A 17,052-nucleotide genomic window follows, 5' to 3' on the forward strand; every position below is an offset into this window, starting at 1 on the left:
ATTTTTCAGTGTTCAGTGCTGCAGTACTTTGACTGACGTTTATTCCGTCATGCAACGCTGTACTGAAATGAATTTTATACCATTTTTTGGGGACAGACAGAGCTTTCTTTTGGTGGTATTTAATCACCACTTTTATTTTTTTATATATTAAGGAAAAATTATTGACATTTTTTGGGAAATTTTTTTTTTCATTATGTTAGGAAACAATGATTATTACCCATATTTTTGGTAAAATATAAAAGACGGGGTCACGTCGGGTAAATGGACACAAAACATGTCATGCTTTAAAATTGCGCGCAACCCGAAATCGCAAAAAAACTACCATTCCCAAATTGACCATAGGCGACGCTTTAAAAACTTTTACAGCTCATCAGTTTAGTGTTATCAGTGATTGATGGCCCTATAACTATTGCTCTCATTCCGACGTTCGCGACGATATGTAACATGTGCAGCGTAATGGGCGAAATCGTCGTTTTCATGTGTGTATATATGGGGGGACTTTAAAAAAAATTTATTTTATTATTTTTTATTTGTAACTTTACATTTTTGGGGGGGAAACGTAATTTTTTTTTTCCTATTTTTCTTTCACTTAACTTTATTGCTATCACATAGGGGGGTTAGAAAACCCCCTTATGTGATAGCAAAATATGTGACAGGTCCTCTTTATGGAGACATCAGGGGTCTCCAAGACCCCTAATGTCACCTAGGACCCCCCTGAAGAAGCTGATGAAGCAGAGATCTGCTTCATCAGCTTCTCTCCAGCATCTGAAGCTGGAGAGTGACACAAGAATGCGGAAGTGATGTATTATACAACACTTCCGCATTCTGACAGCGGAGAGGGGACCGGAGGGAGCTCGTGTACCGACCTCCCTCTGATCCCCTGCGACAGAGGCCATATGCTGGTCCCGGGCTCCCACTGGGCACAGCGGAGCCCGGGACCAGCTTAACAGCGGGAGGGGGGAGCCGGGGAGGGGGTGGGGGGCGCACATCACTGGACCTCTCTGTAGCCGGCAGATCGCTTTTATGTTAATGGGCATCACTGCCTGTTTTCAAATAACGGGCATTTCCCGCTCGCCACCGCCCATCGGCGCACGCTAGGGGTGTGGCTGAGCGGACTTCTAAAGACGCCCGCTCAGATCTAGAGAGCTCCTGGCTGGCCGTTTTTTTTACAACGGCCGGCTGGGAAATGGTTAATATCTTCTATCACTAGATTTTTTTTATTGCTAGGAAATTGAAAGCATAGAAGTGGACTTCACCTAACCCACCTACATTTTGAAAACATATGGTTAATATTGTTTTGGAAAGAGAGAGATTAACCACTTCAAGACCAGGTGTTAAGACCCCATTCCTGGCCAGGCCATTTTTCAGTGTTCAGCGCTGCGATACTTTGACTGACGTTTATTCCGTCATGCAACGCTGTACTGAAATGAATTTTATACCATTTTTTGGGGACAGATAGGGCGTTATTTCGGTGGTATTTAATCACCACTGGGGTTTTTATTTTTTATTATAATTAGGAAAAATTACAGAAAATTTTGAAAAAAAAAAGTTTTTTTTACATTATGTTAGGAAACATTTATTATTAACCAGTTTTTTGGTAAAATATAAAAGTCGGGGTCACGTCGGGTAAATAGACACCAAACATGTCAAGCTTTAAAATTGCGCGCACCCGCGAAATTGCAGAAAACTACCATACCCAAAATTGGCCATAGGCGACACTTTAAAAGCTTTTACCGCTCATCAGTTTAGTGTTATCAGTGATTGATGGCGCTAGACTTATTGCTCTCACTCCGACGTTCGCGGCGATATGCAACATGTGCGGCGCAATCGTCTTTTTCGCACGTATGCGCCCCCGACGCATGTTTGCATGCGTGTATGTATGGGTGGGGACTTTAAAAAAATTTTTTGTTTTTTTAATTCTTTTTTTATGTGTAACTTTAAATTTGGGGGGGGGGAACTTAATTTTTTTTTTCCTTTTTTTTTTTTCCACTAAACTTTATTGCTATCACATACGGGGGCTAATAAAACCCCCCTATGTGATAGCAAAATATGTGACAGGTCCTCTTTATGGAGACATCAGGGGTCTCCAAGACCCCTAATGTCACCTAGGACCCCCCAAAAGAAGCTGATGAAGCAGAGATCTGCTCCATCAGCTTCTTTGCAGCTTCTGAAGCTGGAGAGTGACACAAGAATGAAAGTGATGTATTATACATTATACTTCTGCATTCTTGCAGAGGAGAGGGGACCGGAGCGAGCTCATGTACCGAGCTCTCTCTGATCCCCTGTGACACAGCCGACATGCTGATCCCGGGCTCGCACCGGGGCACAGCGGAGCCCGGGATCAGCGGGACAACGGCAGGGGGGGGCCGCGGAGGGGGGGGGGGGACCGATCGGCACTCCATACACGCGATCCGCCGGCTCTAAAGCCGGCGGATCGCTTGTATGGTATCAGGCATCACTGCCTGTTTTTAAAAAACGGCAATTTCCCGCTCGCGCGGGGGCGTGTGTCTGAGCGGACGTCTAAAGACGCCCGCTCAGATCTAGAGAGCTGGCTAGAGAACGGCCGGCCCGGAGGCAGTTAATATATTGACACAGGGGATGCACTGTAAAATTTCATACATTATGGGATAAATTGTATCTTCTTCCGACTTAGCATCCTTCTTATTCTTTTTTAAATCACATGCTTTTCCATTAGAGGAGAATTATGGGGTGCGTGAAAAATACAAAGCCCCATAATGCAAGTCAATGTGTGACAAAGAAGCTGTCACAGGTCGGCTCTATTAATCAGGAAGTCAGCGAACACACACTTCCGATTGCTGACTTCCCAATCATCTCCCTGCAGAGAGCGGTGACTGTTAGCCACCGCTCCCCACGCGGATTTCCCCCTCCTCTATCCATTCCTCCAGCGCTGACTGGAGGAACAGATGGGGAAGGGGCGGGAACAGCTGGCTCTGCCTCTAGATAGGCAGAGCCTGCTTTCAATGAGCCAGCGGAGTGGATCTTCACAGTATTGTCGGGATCCATCCCGGCTGTGGAGCGGCCCTGCGCTCTCAGCATATAGCGGGCAATAAGCATATGCTGAGTTTTGGGTCAACGTAGGACACAGTATATGTCCTCATGTGACTCTGAAGAGAACTATGGGCAAAAAAGGTTGCCCCATAGTTATCCTTTAAACTTAGAATTTGGTGGTTGGGGTTCTGCCTTTAAAATAATATATGGTGCACTGTAAACAATGCATCATTTTGTTAAGATTGCTGGTTACACAAATGCTTACATTATGTGTGACTATTTGGAATGACACAGTTATAAAGGTTTCTCAATGGATATACAAAATATTTTTATTCACTAACGTTTTGTTTAAAAAAATTGTCATTAATATTGCATGTATGCAATATTTATGTTTTCGGTTGTTGATAAACTGAAATACATAAAAATGTAACTATAAAAAAAAATTGTTATACCCATATATGTCAATTTGAAAAATTAACTCATAAGGTAGCCAAGTTAAAAAAGGAAATGAAAGAAAAAAGAATTGGAATAAAAAGTTATTTTATGTTTTAGCTGTGAGACATAATCGGCCCCCTGTTGCATATCTCTAATATGAAAACTGACTGGTAAATATATGTTTGCCAAATCTCTGTAACTTGTTGGTTTCCATTAAAATGTTTAATAAAATTTACTGAAAGTAAAACCATTTCTATGGACAGAATGCTTTAGAGCAGAACCAAGAGACTCAGCTGGAGAAACAATGACCCTACAGCAGCATAGAGATGTCTACATCCTGTGTTTCTTTCTCACCTATACTAAAAGCAATGCTGACTAGGGCGTCACTAAGCTGTATGTTTTATTCATAATTTTCAAAATGTTCATTTCAAAAACACAGATTGCATATATGTGTTAAATTGTTAATTTGTCACATTATTTAGTTGTATTTGTCGTTAGTGTCATCACCTAAATTAAATACAAAATGCTGCATAGATAAGAAGGCTTATAATACCTCCTTCTCCCATAGCTGACATTGCTGTAGCCAAGAGAAATGACTGGCTGTAAAATCTTTTGCATCAGACATTTCTGGGAGTGTTGGATGCCTGGTCCCTCTCTGCACTCTGTTGTTCCATCTAACAAGTTCTATGCCACTACAGGCAGGGCATATTATATAAGTGAATCTGCACTACTGAGTGTGCGAGACAGGAAACAATCTACTACAACAGTTTTAGGCACAAAAATATTGCCCTTCCTATTATGTACTGTCTGCAGCACTATACTGTAAATGATACACAATCCCCTCCAATTAAATCCATTTAAAATTGTAAATAAGATGGGTACAATAAAACGCTGAACTAATAACCCTGCAGGGAGTGAGGGGGGGGGGGGGTGCCTCTCAGTAATAAGAAAGGTCTGGCATTAGCGGGGAAAGAATTCCATGAGTATCGCAGCTCTCTGCCACTTCATCAGGAGTGACACCGGTGTACACTAGTACATTGTAAGTGGTATAATCAGCATTTGAAAATGCTTAAAAACTTTTTGAACTTAATTTCACAATTATTGGATAACAAGCAGTAGAGCAGAATGCAATATCTCAAAGCGGCCAACAAACATGACTTAGGGGAGCCATAAAGAGCCTAACTTTTAAAAGCAGTGCTCCAGATTCACACATTGCTTGTAATGACTGGACCAATTATGACCGTCCCAGGGGTAACAAGAACCTATAACCATTAGAGGTTATTGACGTTCTAAATATCCTTTCCTCTGTCAAGGAGAAGAGGGAACTAAGTACGGTGTGCCGCTATCATTGACAACTACCACGGCAGATGCCTATGCACAACAAATTTATTTCCAGAGGAACAGCGTTTTTTAGATTAATTTTTTTCAATTACATTAAGTTGATAAGTTTTAACAACTAAAGCTAGCATCTCTCTCTACCAATCCTTTGTCATAGGTAGAGAATAGGGATAAGCTCAAGTTTGGACCAAACTCAATCCGAATCTGAGCTCCTTTGAACCTGGAGTAAACTCCTCCTGAACACGGAAGGAATTCTCTGCCCGTAGCTTGACGCAAGCAAGGGGGAGGGATGCAGTGATGTCGCTGACCTTATATGGCTAAATACCTATGCTTACATGCAGCTGAGGGGTAGGGAATGCCCAACTCACAGCTGATTAGGTTGTTTGGAGGAGCTTAGATTCAGACCGGGTTCAGTCCAAACCTGAGCTTATCCCTAGCAGAGAGCACAGCCAACACCGCTTGCTTTTAGAAACTCTGTTTAGTATGTATGGCACAGGGGTTTGTGTCTTCCTTCCAGTTTTCAGAAAATTGTCAGGTGTAATGTACAGCATAGTTCCTAAAAGCAACCAAAATAGACTACTTTACCATAGTCAGACTAGTAAAAACAGAACTTTGACGGGTTACTTGAGGTTCCTACCTTGTACACTGCTGTGTACCTTATTAAATAGACCTAAATAAACCTAGCAGTGTTTCAATTGTTTAAAGAAATCCACAAGATCTGGGTGGTCTAATAATAAAGAATTACAATAAAAACAACACTATCCTTTGACAAGGCCTCTAGGGAAGGAGCCATACAATTCACTGAAAGGTATACAATCTTTGTGGTTTTCTTATTTTGGGAACATGGTAGAACTATTATTTCCTAAGGTTGCCTTTGACCACTTCAGGGAGCTTTTTCAAAGAGTATATTATGTTGCAAGGATCTCTCTGAAGGCCTCTATACAAGGGTCATGTGTTTACATGCATCCAAGTTTTTCAAGGGAAACCTTTTGTAAATATAGAACATACTTAGGCTGCCATGGTAAACACACACAGTTATGATGTAATTAACAAGCAAAGTAAATTGAATTGAGTATATATGCTGCAAACAGCCTCAGTGGCCATAGACCTCAGCTGAAGACCAGGCAGGTCACAAAATGTTATACAGGGAGTAGAAGAGTCTTGTCTCGACTGACACAGAAACTATGAGAATGTCATCCAATTCTAAGAAAAATGGACAGTTTGGGCAAGTCAATTGTATGTCAATGATATTTGCTCATTTTGTAGGGAGATTTAAGTTTGAGAGTTATTTTAAACTTAAGAGTGGGTTTTGTTTCTAAAAAAGCACCAACCATAGTTAATATGTTATCTCCGCATTTATTTGGCTCTATAAAGGACAAGAAAATATGGCTGAGCACTACAGGTATGTTTAGTTGTGGAGCATCTCAATGTTCCAGTTGTACCATTTTGGGAGACCCACATTTGATTACATCATACAGTAATGGAGATAGACCACCAGTCTATGAGAAAAGGAACAAAATCTGTGTTTAGTTTTTATTTCAATTAAAGGATTTTTTATTAAGGTCTGGTGTGTTATTTTAAATTTTTATGTCACCCTTTAGTGAACAAAAGGGGTACAGGTGCCCCTTACTCATTTACAAGGGGGGGGTGCATCAGGGCTTGTGGGGGCTTGTCCCCATGTATACGGGGACAATGTGCTTTTCCAGGGGGGACCTGGAGCGGAACGGCTTTTGCACTTCGGCTCATGTTTGGTTGACCGAAGCCAGCCGATGTACAGCTGGAATCAGCCGTACAGAGCCGAAGTGAATAGCCGAACGTAATTCGGCTCAGTTCATTTCAGCTCAGCTATTCACTCGGCTGCCTTCAGCAGCTTAGTGAATAACCACCTCGGTGTCAAAGTGAATGCATCTACAATCAGAAAAACAATTACACCAATTTGTCCTGAATGGGAGGTGTGCCAGGAAAAGCCTTTGCTATCCAAAAAGAAAATGACAGCAAGACCTCCAGTTTGCCACTAAACATAAAGGCAAAGACCAGGCCTTCTGGCACAAAGTGCTGCGGACTGATGCATCAAAGATAGAGTTCTTTGGCCTTAGTTACAGTAGACATGTTTGATACAGACCAAATATAGGAAAAGAACCTCATGCCAGCTGTGGAGCAAAGTGGTAAAATAATATTATCTGGGTTGTTTGCTGTTTCAGAGCCTGGACAGCTTGCAGTCCTCAGTCAGCTATGAATGCTGCATCATACTAAAGTTTACTAAAAAGTGTAAGTGAGAATGTGAGAGCTGTCTATGTTAAACTAGGAATGGATCTTGTATCACAATAGTAATCTGAAGCACACTAGAAAATCCACAAATGAGTGGCTCAAATATAAGAAAAGGGAGGTATGGACTGGCCTAGTTAAAGCCATGATTTCCATTTAAATGTTTTGGCAGGTCATGTAAGGAAACCCACAAACATTGTGCAACTTAAGGAATTTTGCATGAAGGAGTGGTCAACAATTCCACAAAGTCGATATCAAAAACTGTGAAAAACACTTACAATAAGTATTTTCTGCTGGGACAATACCAGCTTTTGAGACCAAGGGTGTACTTACTTTTTTTTTTACAGTACAGTGAGTACACCATTGTATATATTGATATTTTTGTTAAATAAATTATTCAGAAGGTACGGTTTGAATGAAGATCTGTTTGCCTGTTCAAATATGTTGAAAAAGTACCGAACAATTTTCTTGGGTGTATTTGATTTTAGACATGACTGTAGTGCACATTTGTTTTTGGTTTAAGATACATCCTAAGAATGCTGGTAGACCTTCACAGCTATAATACTGTAATGTACCATAATTAACAGAATACAGCTAAGAATTGTCTTTTGTTTCATACCTGGAAGAAGGTGTGAATAATATGGGTGACCGGGTATATCCCCTCAATTATGGGCATACATTCTGAATATCCAACAAAGTATCCTAGCTTCAGGGCATGCATGACTAGTGTGGATGTTGCAAACAAGACTATACCACCTAGGAAGACAACAAGAAAACATACGTGACATTCTGCAGTATGATCATTATTGGTGCAAATTGAACATACTTAACGTTTACCTTTATTTCATCCATGCAAACTAGGTCACTACATTACTCTTTACCCAAAAATCAGTCCCGAAAGGATTTCAGCCACCTGGGACCCAAACTTAGAGACAGTAAAGTGTTTGTAAATTGTAATAAGCTAAAAAACTGACTTTATTAAGCAGTTTCTAAAATGTATTTAAAGCGTAATTTGCTATTGTAAGTGGTGACTGTAATAATACTTCCCAGCACAATAAATGACACAGGAAAATAATCCTTGGTCTCTTGAGATGCTGTCTTTTTAATCACATTCTACCTGGGGGAATTTGTATTCTCCAGATTTACTGACATTGATACCACCTAGGGTATGTCTCATGAGACTAATCACTTTCATGTCAATTACAATGACCAATCACAATGTCAATTATGATGAAAGTAGTATAAGTTAAAATGTTTTCATCACATTTATTAATTGGTTTATTTTGTAAGCTGGCATTTTATAAAATCGGTGTTTTAAGAAGAAGTGTTTAATAGAGCATAACCCGCATCACACAAGATTTACAGAACTCTATAGGTTTTCACATTAGAAACTGTTTGCCTTCCGATTCTCACTCTTGACTGAAACTCCATACAGCCCCTGTCTTAATAAAGCAGCACAAGAAGGAGGGGGGCAGAGGGATGCATTTAACTCATTACATACAGCAGTGAGTATATTGGAGCTACTGAGCTCTGTATACAACAGGCTTTTTTATAGCCTAGTTCAAAACAGGCAGGTAAACATGTGAAAAGGAGGCAAGTGTTCCACCTGCTGCTTGGAATTAAAATACAAAATATCTAACAAACATATATATTTTATACTTTTAGTCTCAACCATAATAAAAAATACAAGTTGAAACAATCTTTATATAGAATTACTGTCTTATATTCATCCATATGTGCACATTGAAGTGTATGTAAAGGCAATTTTTTTTTCTTTTAGTTTTGGATAGAGTGGGGAAGGGTTAGACCCTCACCCAAGTTTTTTTTTTGCTGCCTGTGTCTCCGTTGGAGGGACTTATCCCAGCGGGACACAAATAGCAAAAAAATTACAAAAAAATGTGGCTTTACAAACATGTTAATGGAGCTGGAGTAGAAAAAGCAGGAAGCACAATAAACCCCTAGGACAGGACTTATTGCAGTGTGAAATAGTAGTAGTAGTAGTAGTAGAGATCGAATATAAATATGGCAAAAAGGTGGGGTGTCTGCTGGTACCCATAGATATGTTGGAAATTGACTTAAAGGTTTAACACATAATGCATTTTGGTCTAACGTTTTGTACATTTTATAAATGACTGAGATTGGAAAGTCTGACAGAATATGAGGGAAATAGACTAAACGATTATGGTCAGGAATATGTACTATGAAGATGAAGGTTCGATGGTGGACTACCTCACTACCAGTGGCGTAACAATCACCATCGCGACCCAGCCGGCCGCTATGGGGCCCGGGCACAGGGGGGCTTGGCCAGGGCATCCCTCTGATGCCGTGTGGGCTGCCTGGGTCGCTTTGGCATGTAAGGGTGCTTGCTGTCACTGACACAGCTCAGCAGCGGCCATGGCGTGTTTCCCCTCAGAGCCGCTGCGGAGCTGTGGCAGAAAAGGCCGGCGTTCGCAGTGAAGGAGGCGGGGCCCGCCTAGGAGCAACCCCGCCTCCTCTTACATCACTGGCCAGCGACCTAAGAGCAGGCGGAGCATGTCAATAGAAGAAAAGGCGTGGCCCAGGGACGGAAGAGGAGGTGGAGCCCGGCGACCACGGAGGCGGACAGCGCTGACAGGTAAGAGGTGTGCAGCCCATCTGAGACCCTGCAGAGCCCGGCATGGAGAGTCTATGGCGGGCTCAGCAGGGTCACTCCCAGGTGGGCTCTGCAGGTGGCATAACTAGCAATCACGGGGCCCCATACAAAATTTTGCTATGGGGCCCTGTGATTTCTAGTTACGACCCTGCTCAATACTAATGCAGAGAAGATAATAATACTAATACGGCTGCTGTCTCTTTTTGTCTAAAAACATAATAATTTAAATTATTTCTAATGCAAGGCAGATGTCATCTTTTTCTAGAATTGTGTGTGGTATGAAGGACTGTATAAGAGTATTTGTTTAGCTGATCAGAAATAAGAAAACATTTCTTGCTTTTTTATTAAATAAGAACCTTTTTATGAAATGAACTGTCGTCTACAGTTTTATTAAACATCTAAATCTAATGAAAGAGAAGTCCACTATTATGTTCATAACTAGCACAAGATCACCCGTTTTGTATAAAGGAACTGTATACCCATTTTTTAGTGAAGACTAAACTTTTACACAAGTGTACTGTCACCCCTCCTTTCCTAGAAATTTACAGGGTCATTCACAAAAGGGTGAAGAGTTTGGAGAAGGCTGGAGAAGTGAACAATCTAGGACAACATAGCTGAACTGGAAAGTGAGCTGAATTGGAGCATTTTTCCAAATCAGCTATGTTGTCCTAGATTGTTCCCTTCTCCTGCAATCTCAAACTCTTCACCCATTTTGTGAATAACCCTATTAGTCTTGCAACACATATCTACTGACCTCCTACAGAGTTATACTATCCTATTTGCTAGCTCTGCACACCATTCTACATCACCTCCTTTCGTATATTATAGAAACTCAGGAGTTCAATCTTCAAAATGCATTCAAGTATCTTAAATATTAACAAAAATGTATCCTATTTGTGTATCACTCGGCTGTAGATCCTCAAATCCTCTCTGAATTGGTGCTGACACTGTCCTTCCTTCTGGAGGGTGGCTACTTTTGTTCCCCATGGTCACTGTGTGTGTTGTAAAGTAGTCACCACTCCAAGCTCTCATGATGGACTACAATCTCAGTACAAATTAGTAAACTAAACATGAGATTGAAGTCTATCACGGGAGTGAGCTTGGAGCGGTGTCTACCTTACACCACACACAGGGACATGGGGAACAAAAGTAGCCACCCTCCAGAAGGAAGGACAGTGTCAGCACCAATTCAGAGATGATTTGAGGATCTACAGCCGAGTGATACACGAATAACATACATTTTTGTTAATAGTTAAGGCACATGAATACATGTTGAAGATGTAACTCGTTAGAACAGATCTTTCAGACAAAACTCTGTTTTCTGTGTCTTTCTGTTCTGTGCAAGATTGCATATTGATAAAAATCACAGTCTCAACCAGAAACATCCATGACAAATTCCATCCTGATATTCAAGCACAAGGCAATGATACAGCACAGTAACATAGTAGGTGAGGTTGAATAAAGACAAAGGTCCATCTAGTACCTTTCATGTTTCCTATTAGTACCCAAAGATGATTTATTCTTAAAATAATCTCAGTCACACCTACCTATTAGAGTGACAGATTCTCATAAACTGCTCCAGCCTAAAATGGTATTTCTTTGTCATGGTTGCTAGCCAGTTGAAATACATTCTGAATTCTTATGTTTCTTAGGGTTTCCATCATGAGCTCCCCCAGCATATTTCCCAGCTCTGAACCATATCTACAGTATTGCCACTACAAAGGCAGCCACCAGCATCCTGCAAAAACTAAATGAATCACTTTTGAGTAGAGCTTATGTATGTAAACAGCACAATATCACATCAATTGTTATATACCAGCTCAAACCTATGAGTGTACTTAAACTTGACAGGGTAAGGCACAGCCGTCCTATGACCCAACCACCCACTGCTGACTACAACCCTTAACCCTACAAACCGCATCCACATCCTCCTCTTCTTCCTCCTCACCCTTGGATCGCCCGGAGTCCTGGACAGCAGAGGTGGATGGCACATCAGAAAGGGATTCCCCTGATTGCCGCTGGGCCGGCGCGCACGCCGGTGACGTCACGGGCGCTCCCACGTCCTAGGGAGGGCCCGCCAGAAGAGAGGTGTCCTGCGCGGCGCCTGCTCCGCGAGGCCGCCGCGCGATCAGGCAGGGAAGAGGGCAGCCCGGGAACAGCAATGGAGGTGGAGGGGCCACCGACCGCGCCAGGAGACAGGTCGGCGCCCGCAGCGGAACGTGTCCCACGCTGAGCCGCCTCCCCGACCGGAGCATCGCCGGGTGAGGCGGCCGGAGGGGCCTGAGTGTGTGAAGGGCGGGAGGGGGGGATGGGAGGCATAGAAGAAGCACCCAGCTCCTTTGGGCTCTGCCTATGCCGAGGATTCCTCCCAGGCCTAGCATCTGGAAGCGCAGGAGCGCGCTTAGATGGAGGTTCTGGAGGGTCCCTAGAGGGGCTCCTAAGGCGGCGCTGAGCCCCCAGAAACTTGTGAATGAGCAGGGGAAAAGCGCTCAGGAGGCCTGGACCGCCTAGCGCGTGGTGCCCTACGTCCTTGCTGTGGTTGAGAAGGCTGCAGCAAGCTTTGAATTTAAGTCTGCAGCCATGCAGAGCCATTAGCATCTGCAGCTGCTTGTAATTGAGCAAATAGGCCAGAGAGATCTGACATTTTCTAAATCATTTTTGTGGATAAGGAAAGCTGCAGAAGTGAACTGACCTTGTGCTGACTCCCAACTGCCTGGATCACCCCTCCTCCTGCTCTAACCACCCTGGATGCTCCTCCTGGACCACTTGACCCAGCCAATCACGGTAAGTGACACCCGAGCACCTTCCTTAGGCTAACTTAACCCTTTCTCTACCTGACTGCATGCCCACCCTGTCATGCCGTCCTTTCGCCTATTCTTTTGCCTTTTGCTCCAGGGTTTTCTAGAAGTATGGCCTACCATTTGTTTTTAAAAAAATGTGCTGCAGCACACGTAAAAAATAATTTTTGACACCCACAGGGGACTCGGTGAATGTAGCACTAGGTCCCGTTTAGATTTGTGCCATTAGCAAATTGAAGGGGGGGGCAAGCTGTCCAACCCTGCTCCTCTGCAATGACATCACAGAGTGGAATGGAACCTAGTGTTCCATGCACTAGGTTAAGGATCCTGGGCAGAGCAATCAAATGGCTTTTAATTTGCAGAGATAATTATTCATTTATAAGTGCATCTGCGCTTACAGTTTTCCCTAAGTCTCAACACAGTCACAACAGGTACCATATACATGTTGATCCTGCCAGGGAAGTCCACCTAGTGCAGCTGCCTGTGCATTACTCTTGAATCAAGGACAGAGTTGCCCCTCTCATGTAGGCTGTGCCAGCTTGCACTACAATTGGGTGAAACATGTTGTGAGGGTGTGGCATTCAGCATTGCCACTACCAACTCACAATCCTGTAGCTTGACAATCGTCACCTGGCCACACCTAGTCCTGCCCACTGCTTTCTAGATTGAGATCACTGCCTCTGTTGTTGAAATCATCCCACTGTCAGCTGCAGTGTCTGGGAGAGGGAGCATGTGAGACAGAAATGAAGTAGGATTTAGCTCAGTCAGGGAAGGTAAAAGAAGGGTTGTTTTTTTTTTTAATGAGGCTTGTACATCACAAACTGTAGTAACTTGATTTGGGACTTGTTTAGACTGTCATACAGAAGCCTTTCATTGTATTTAAATAAATAAAAACAACATGCAATAACTATGCACTAAAATGAGAAATCTCTAGAAACCAATCTAACTGCTTGAAAAATGCAGGGATGTTAATGCAGCTTTTATAAAGCATAACGTGATCCATTAAATACAAATAAATACATCACGTATAACGGAATTGAAATAAATTCCTGTGTTTTAAAGTTTTCCTTGTAGGCAATCCACCATGTAACCTTCAACTTTTCAGTGGATGTCCATGAACTTTCTATTCAAGTCCTTTGTTAGATCTCCATCCTGCAGGCTATGGATTTTATATGGGGTCCCCAAGGACATGTGTGTTTACAGCTGCTGTCAGACTTTTCAATCAAAGCTTCACAATGTACAATAGATGTATAATCGCCTATTGTATGTTTTACCTTCATGAACACATTTGTGGGATTCACAAGAAATCACTCAAGAGATGTTTTGCATCTAATATTAGGTAATGTTATACCGTATAAAAGAATCAGTAAATGTTACCTTTCAATGTCTGTAATTAGATACTGAAATTCACTGTAATTCTTCCTTGTACATTGGGTTTCACAATATAATGCTGCAGACAACTAAATGAACTGCTGAAATGTACATAAGTGTAGGGGTGTCCCTGTGTAGCATTTTCGCCACCTGAAGTGGTGGTGGTGGGCAGACCCGGATTTCCCACAAGGCCACCGAGGCCTGGCCTCGGGGCGGCAGAGCGCCTCGGGGCGGCATCGGTGACCTTGTGGGGAAGTTGCGGGCGCCGGTGTAAGGTGTCCCGGCGGCAGACCGTAGTGTGCGGCTGCCGTATACTACGTTGGAATGTGTGACCGGTCACGTGGTCACACATTTTATGTAATTGCACCTAGTTTTGCGGTGGTGGAATGTGTGACCGCCCATTAGGTCAAGCATTGCAACACTTTGTCAGCTGTTCCAGGACACATCGGCATCGCATGTGCAGGAGAACCCATCTACATTACCCCATCTGCCTGGAAAATCTAAGCTGGCACACTGCAAACATTGTGCAACAGAGCAATGGCGCTCTGCTTGCCGCCCCCCCCCCATATGTGACCCAAAGAGATGCCTGCATAAGTGAATGGTCTCATCTCCCAAAGGATCTGTTATTCTGTCCAGCCACTATTGTGATTTGCACAGCACAGCCGGAGGGTGATAACTCTTTTTCTATTACCATAAAGGAACACAGTAGTGTCACCTTCCCATCTGCTGATTGGACAATGAAGACCAGCAACAAAATGATAAGCTTTCAACTCTGCTCAGTCTGATTTCTTCTTTCAGCACATGTGCATGTAGCAGACCTTGATTGGCCCCTGGTGTGCTCTGCTCCCTCTCCCAGCCAGTGCTGCTGTGCAAGAGTTAACAGGAGGCTGCATAAGCAGAGCACAGGTTCACTTTAAAGCCTTTCCTGTGTACTAGTTTATTTACTGATTATATATGATTGCTACAATGCGATTTTCATGTCGCTTTCCTCCTAGCAGCTGTCAAAGCTCTTAGAAAGCATTAACAAGCTTTGAAAAGCATGAAAGCCCCTTTCACACTATCTGATCAGAATGGGATCCGTGCACAGATCCTCTCCTGATCACAGCAGTTTGGGACTAAATCTCTGTCAGGTCTGTGTCCCCATTGGGGAGATTTTTCTCTTATTTCTTGCCGGGACAGGAAGTGATAAACATTCTGTGTAGTCTGCAGAAAACCCTTTGTAAATAAAATAAGGAAGGGTTAGAACCTCAGTCAGATTTTTGTTACTGCCTGTTTCTTCCTGTCCCTGTGGTAACAGCTCCCCTTATTTATTTTACTGCTGTCCCAGGAACAGAAAGAGATGAAATCTCCCTAATGGGGTCACAGACATCAATAAAAATATGACATAAGTATTTAAAGGTCAATTACGGGGAGAGTGATATACACTCATCCCCATAATGAGAGCCAAGGTGTGACACTGCAGCTGTCACATGTTGACTCTAGAGAGGCAGAGCCAGCTGTCAATCAGGTGGTGGAGTGGATCCCAACAATATTGTCAGGATCCTTCCTGGCCGCAGCACAGCTCTGCAGTAGCCACTATATGCTGAGTTGTAGGCCACAGGAGGACATAGTAAATGTCTTCCTTTGACCCTAAAGAAAACTATGGCAAAAAATGTTGGGCTAGAGTTCACTTTTAATTTTTTTAACCGAAAGCCGAAAAGTATTGGCTGGAGCTAAGCTCTAATAGCCATAATCTACTATGTGTTGGGCTCAATCTACCCACCCTGCACAAATGTTAAGAACAGTCCCTATTTAGAGTGAGTAATAACATGAAAACATGAATCTTGCTGGAATTGCCACCTCTACATTGTAACTATTAAGCGATTTAGGTAGAGATTGGGTACATCTCTGGGTAAAGCAGAGAAGAATATTCATTAGATTGTAGTGGAGAGTGTAGAGTGCAGAGTCACAGCATTGTACCTGGTTAGAGGTATAATGTGTCATAGGTAGTCCGACTATAAAAATAATAATAATAATAAAAAATATAAAAGTAATAAATCTTGTTTTGACTTACATCTTAGCCACCTGGCCCCAGCATGTTCATCTTTCTCTGTGGTGGCCCACTTCTTCCAGTCACTGATGGAGATATAAAATATCATCCATACCACTTGTATCAGCATCAAGATGACCAGGAAGGTGAGACGATCACTCTCAGTCAGTCCAAGGATCTTCAGATAGACCGCAAACATCAAGAATAGCCCAACAATGAAAACATTAATTCCATACTGGCTGCTTGCAATTTCACTATTTTTATGCAGCTTGCCATGGACATCTTTATTGGTCTCAATAACGAGGTCATCGAATAGAGGAGGAGGTGGTATTATGTCATCAATTGTATAGCTGGAAACATGGCAAGTCACATCCATTATTTCATGCGGGTTGTTCGTCATTTTCTTGTTCTCTGGCTCATGATGAGGGTTATTTATCACATCCACAGGCATGATGAGAATGTCCATGTAGGTACAATTCCTGCAATGTTATATAGAAATTAGGGCAAGTGAATATCTTTCACTGTTAGCAAGGAGTTATTGGGGTTGATTTACTGAAGGCAAATAAGGTGTTTACTTTGCAAGGGAATTTGCCCTTAGCCTAGTGAATGTGTTGAGCTCTGCTGACTTCCATCATCCAGCCATGTGTAAGCAAATACTGTTTTATTCCCTTGCTTGTGATTGGTTATTCTTTGCAAAGTGGATTTTGACCGCTAAGCTAAGGGAAACCTCCCCTGCAATGTGAAAAATCCCCTTGCAATGTGCTCAGCCTATTTGCCTATTAGTGAATAAAGCACATTAAGTCCACCTTTGGTTTAGATGAGCTTAATACAGTTGCATCAAGACAAAAGGTGAGCTAAAGCTTACAGTTTGTTTTCCTTAGAAAGCAGTTGAGGATTAAGTAGAAAAGCCAAAATGCTGCAGAAAAGGATTCTTGCTTTCTTGCTTTCCGTGGGGAAGCAGTGGTCTCTTTGCTGAGGCCTGAAATGTTTCCATCCCCCCTTCCAGGCCCAGTCATAGCCAGAGCTCTCAATCAGCAAAAGACATCAATAAAAATATGACATAAGTATTTAAAGGTCAATTACGGGGAGAGTGATATACACTCATCCCCATAATGAGAGCCAAGGTGTGACACTGCAGCTGTCACATGTTGACTCTAGAGAGGAATAGCCAGATG

At 42.6% G+C, this 17,052-nt stretch overlaps 1 protein-coding gene across 1 annotated transcript in view; it reads right to left on the reverse strand.

Moving 5' to 3' along the window:
• LOC108796570 (otopetrin-1-like) overlaps positions 1-17,052 on the reverse strand; it is a 34,109-nt gene that overhangs the window by 16,062 nt on the left and 995 nt on the right. Inside the window, exon 2 of the mRNA XM_018568063.1 lies at positions 7,667-7,803. Coding sequence (XP_018423565.1) covers positions 7,667-7,803 — 137 coding nt within the window. The remainder of the gene's footprint in view (positions 1-7,666; positions 7,804-17,052) is intronic.

This window comes from Nanorana parkeri, unplaced genomic scaffold, assembly GCF_000935625.1.
Source record: "Nanorana parkeri isolate BGI_ZX_2015 unplaced genomic scaffold, ASM93562v1 scaffold1134, whole genome shotgun sequence".
Lineage (NCBI taxonomy): Eukaryota > Metazoa > Chordata > Amphibia > Anura > Dicroglossidae > Nanorana > Nanorana parkeri.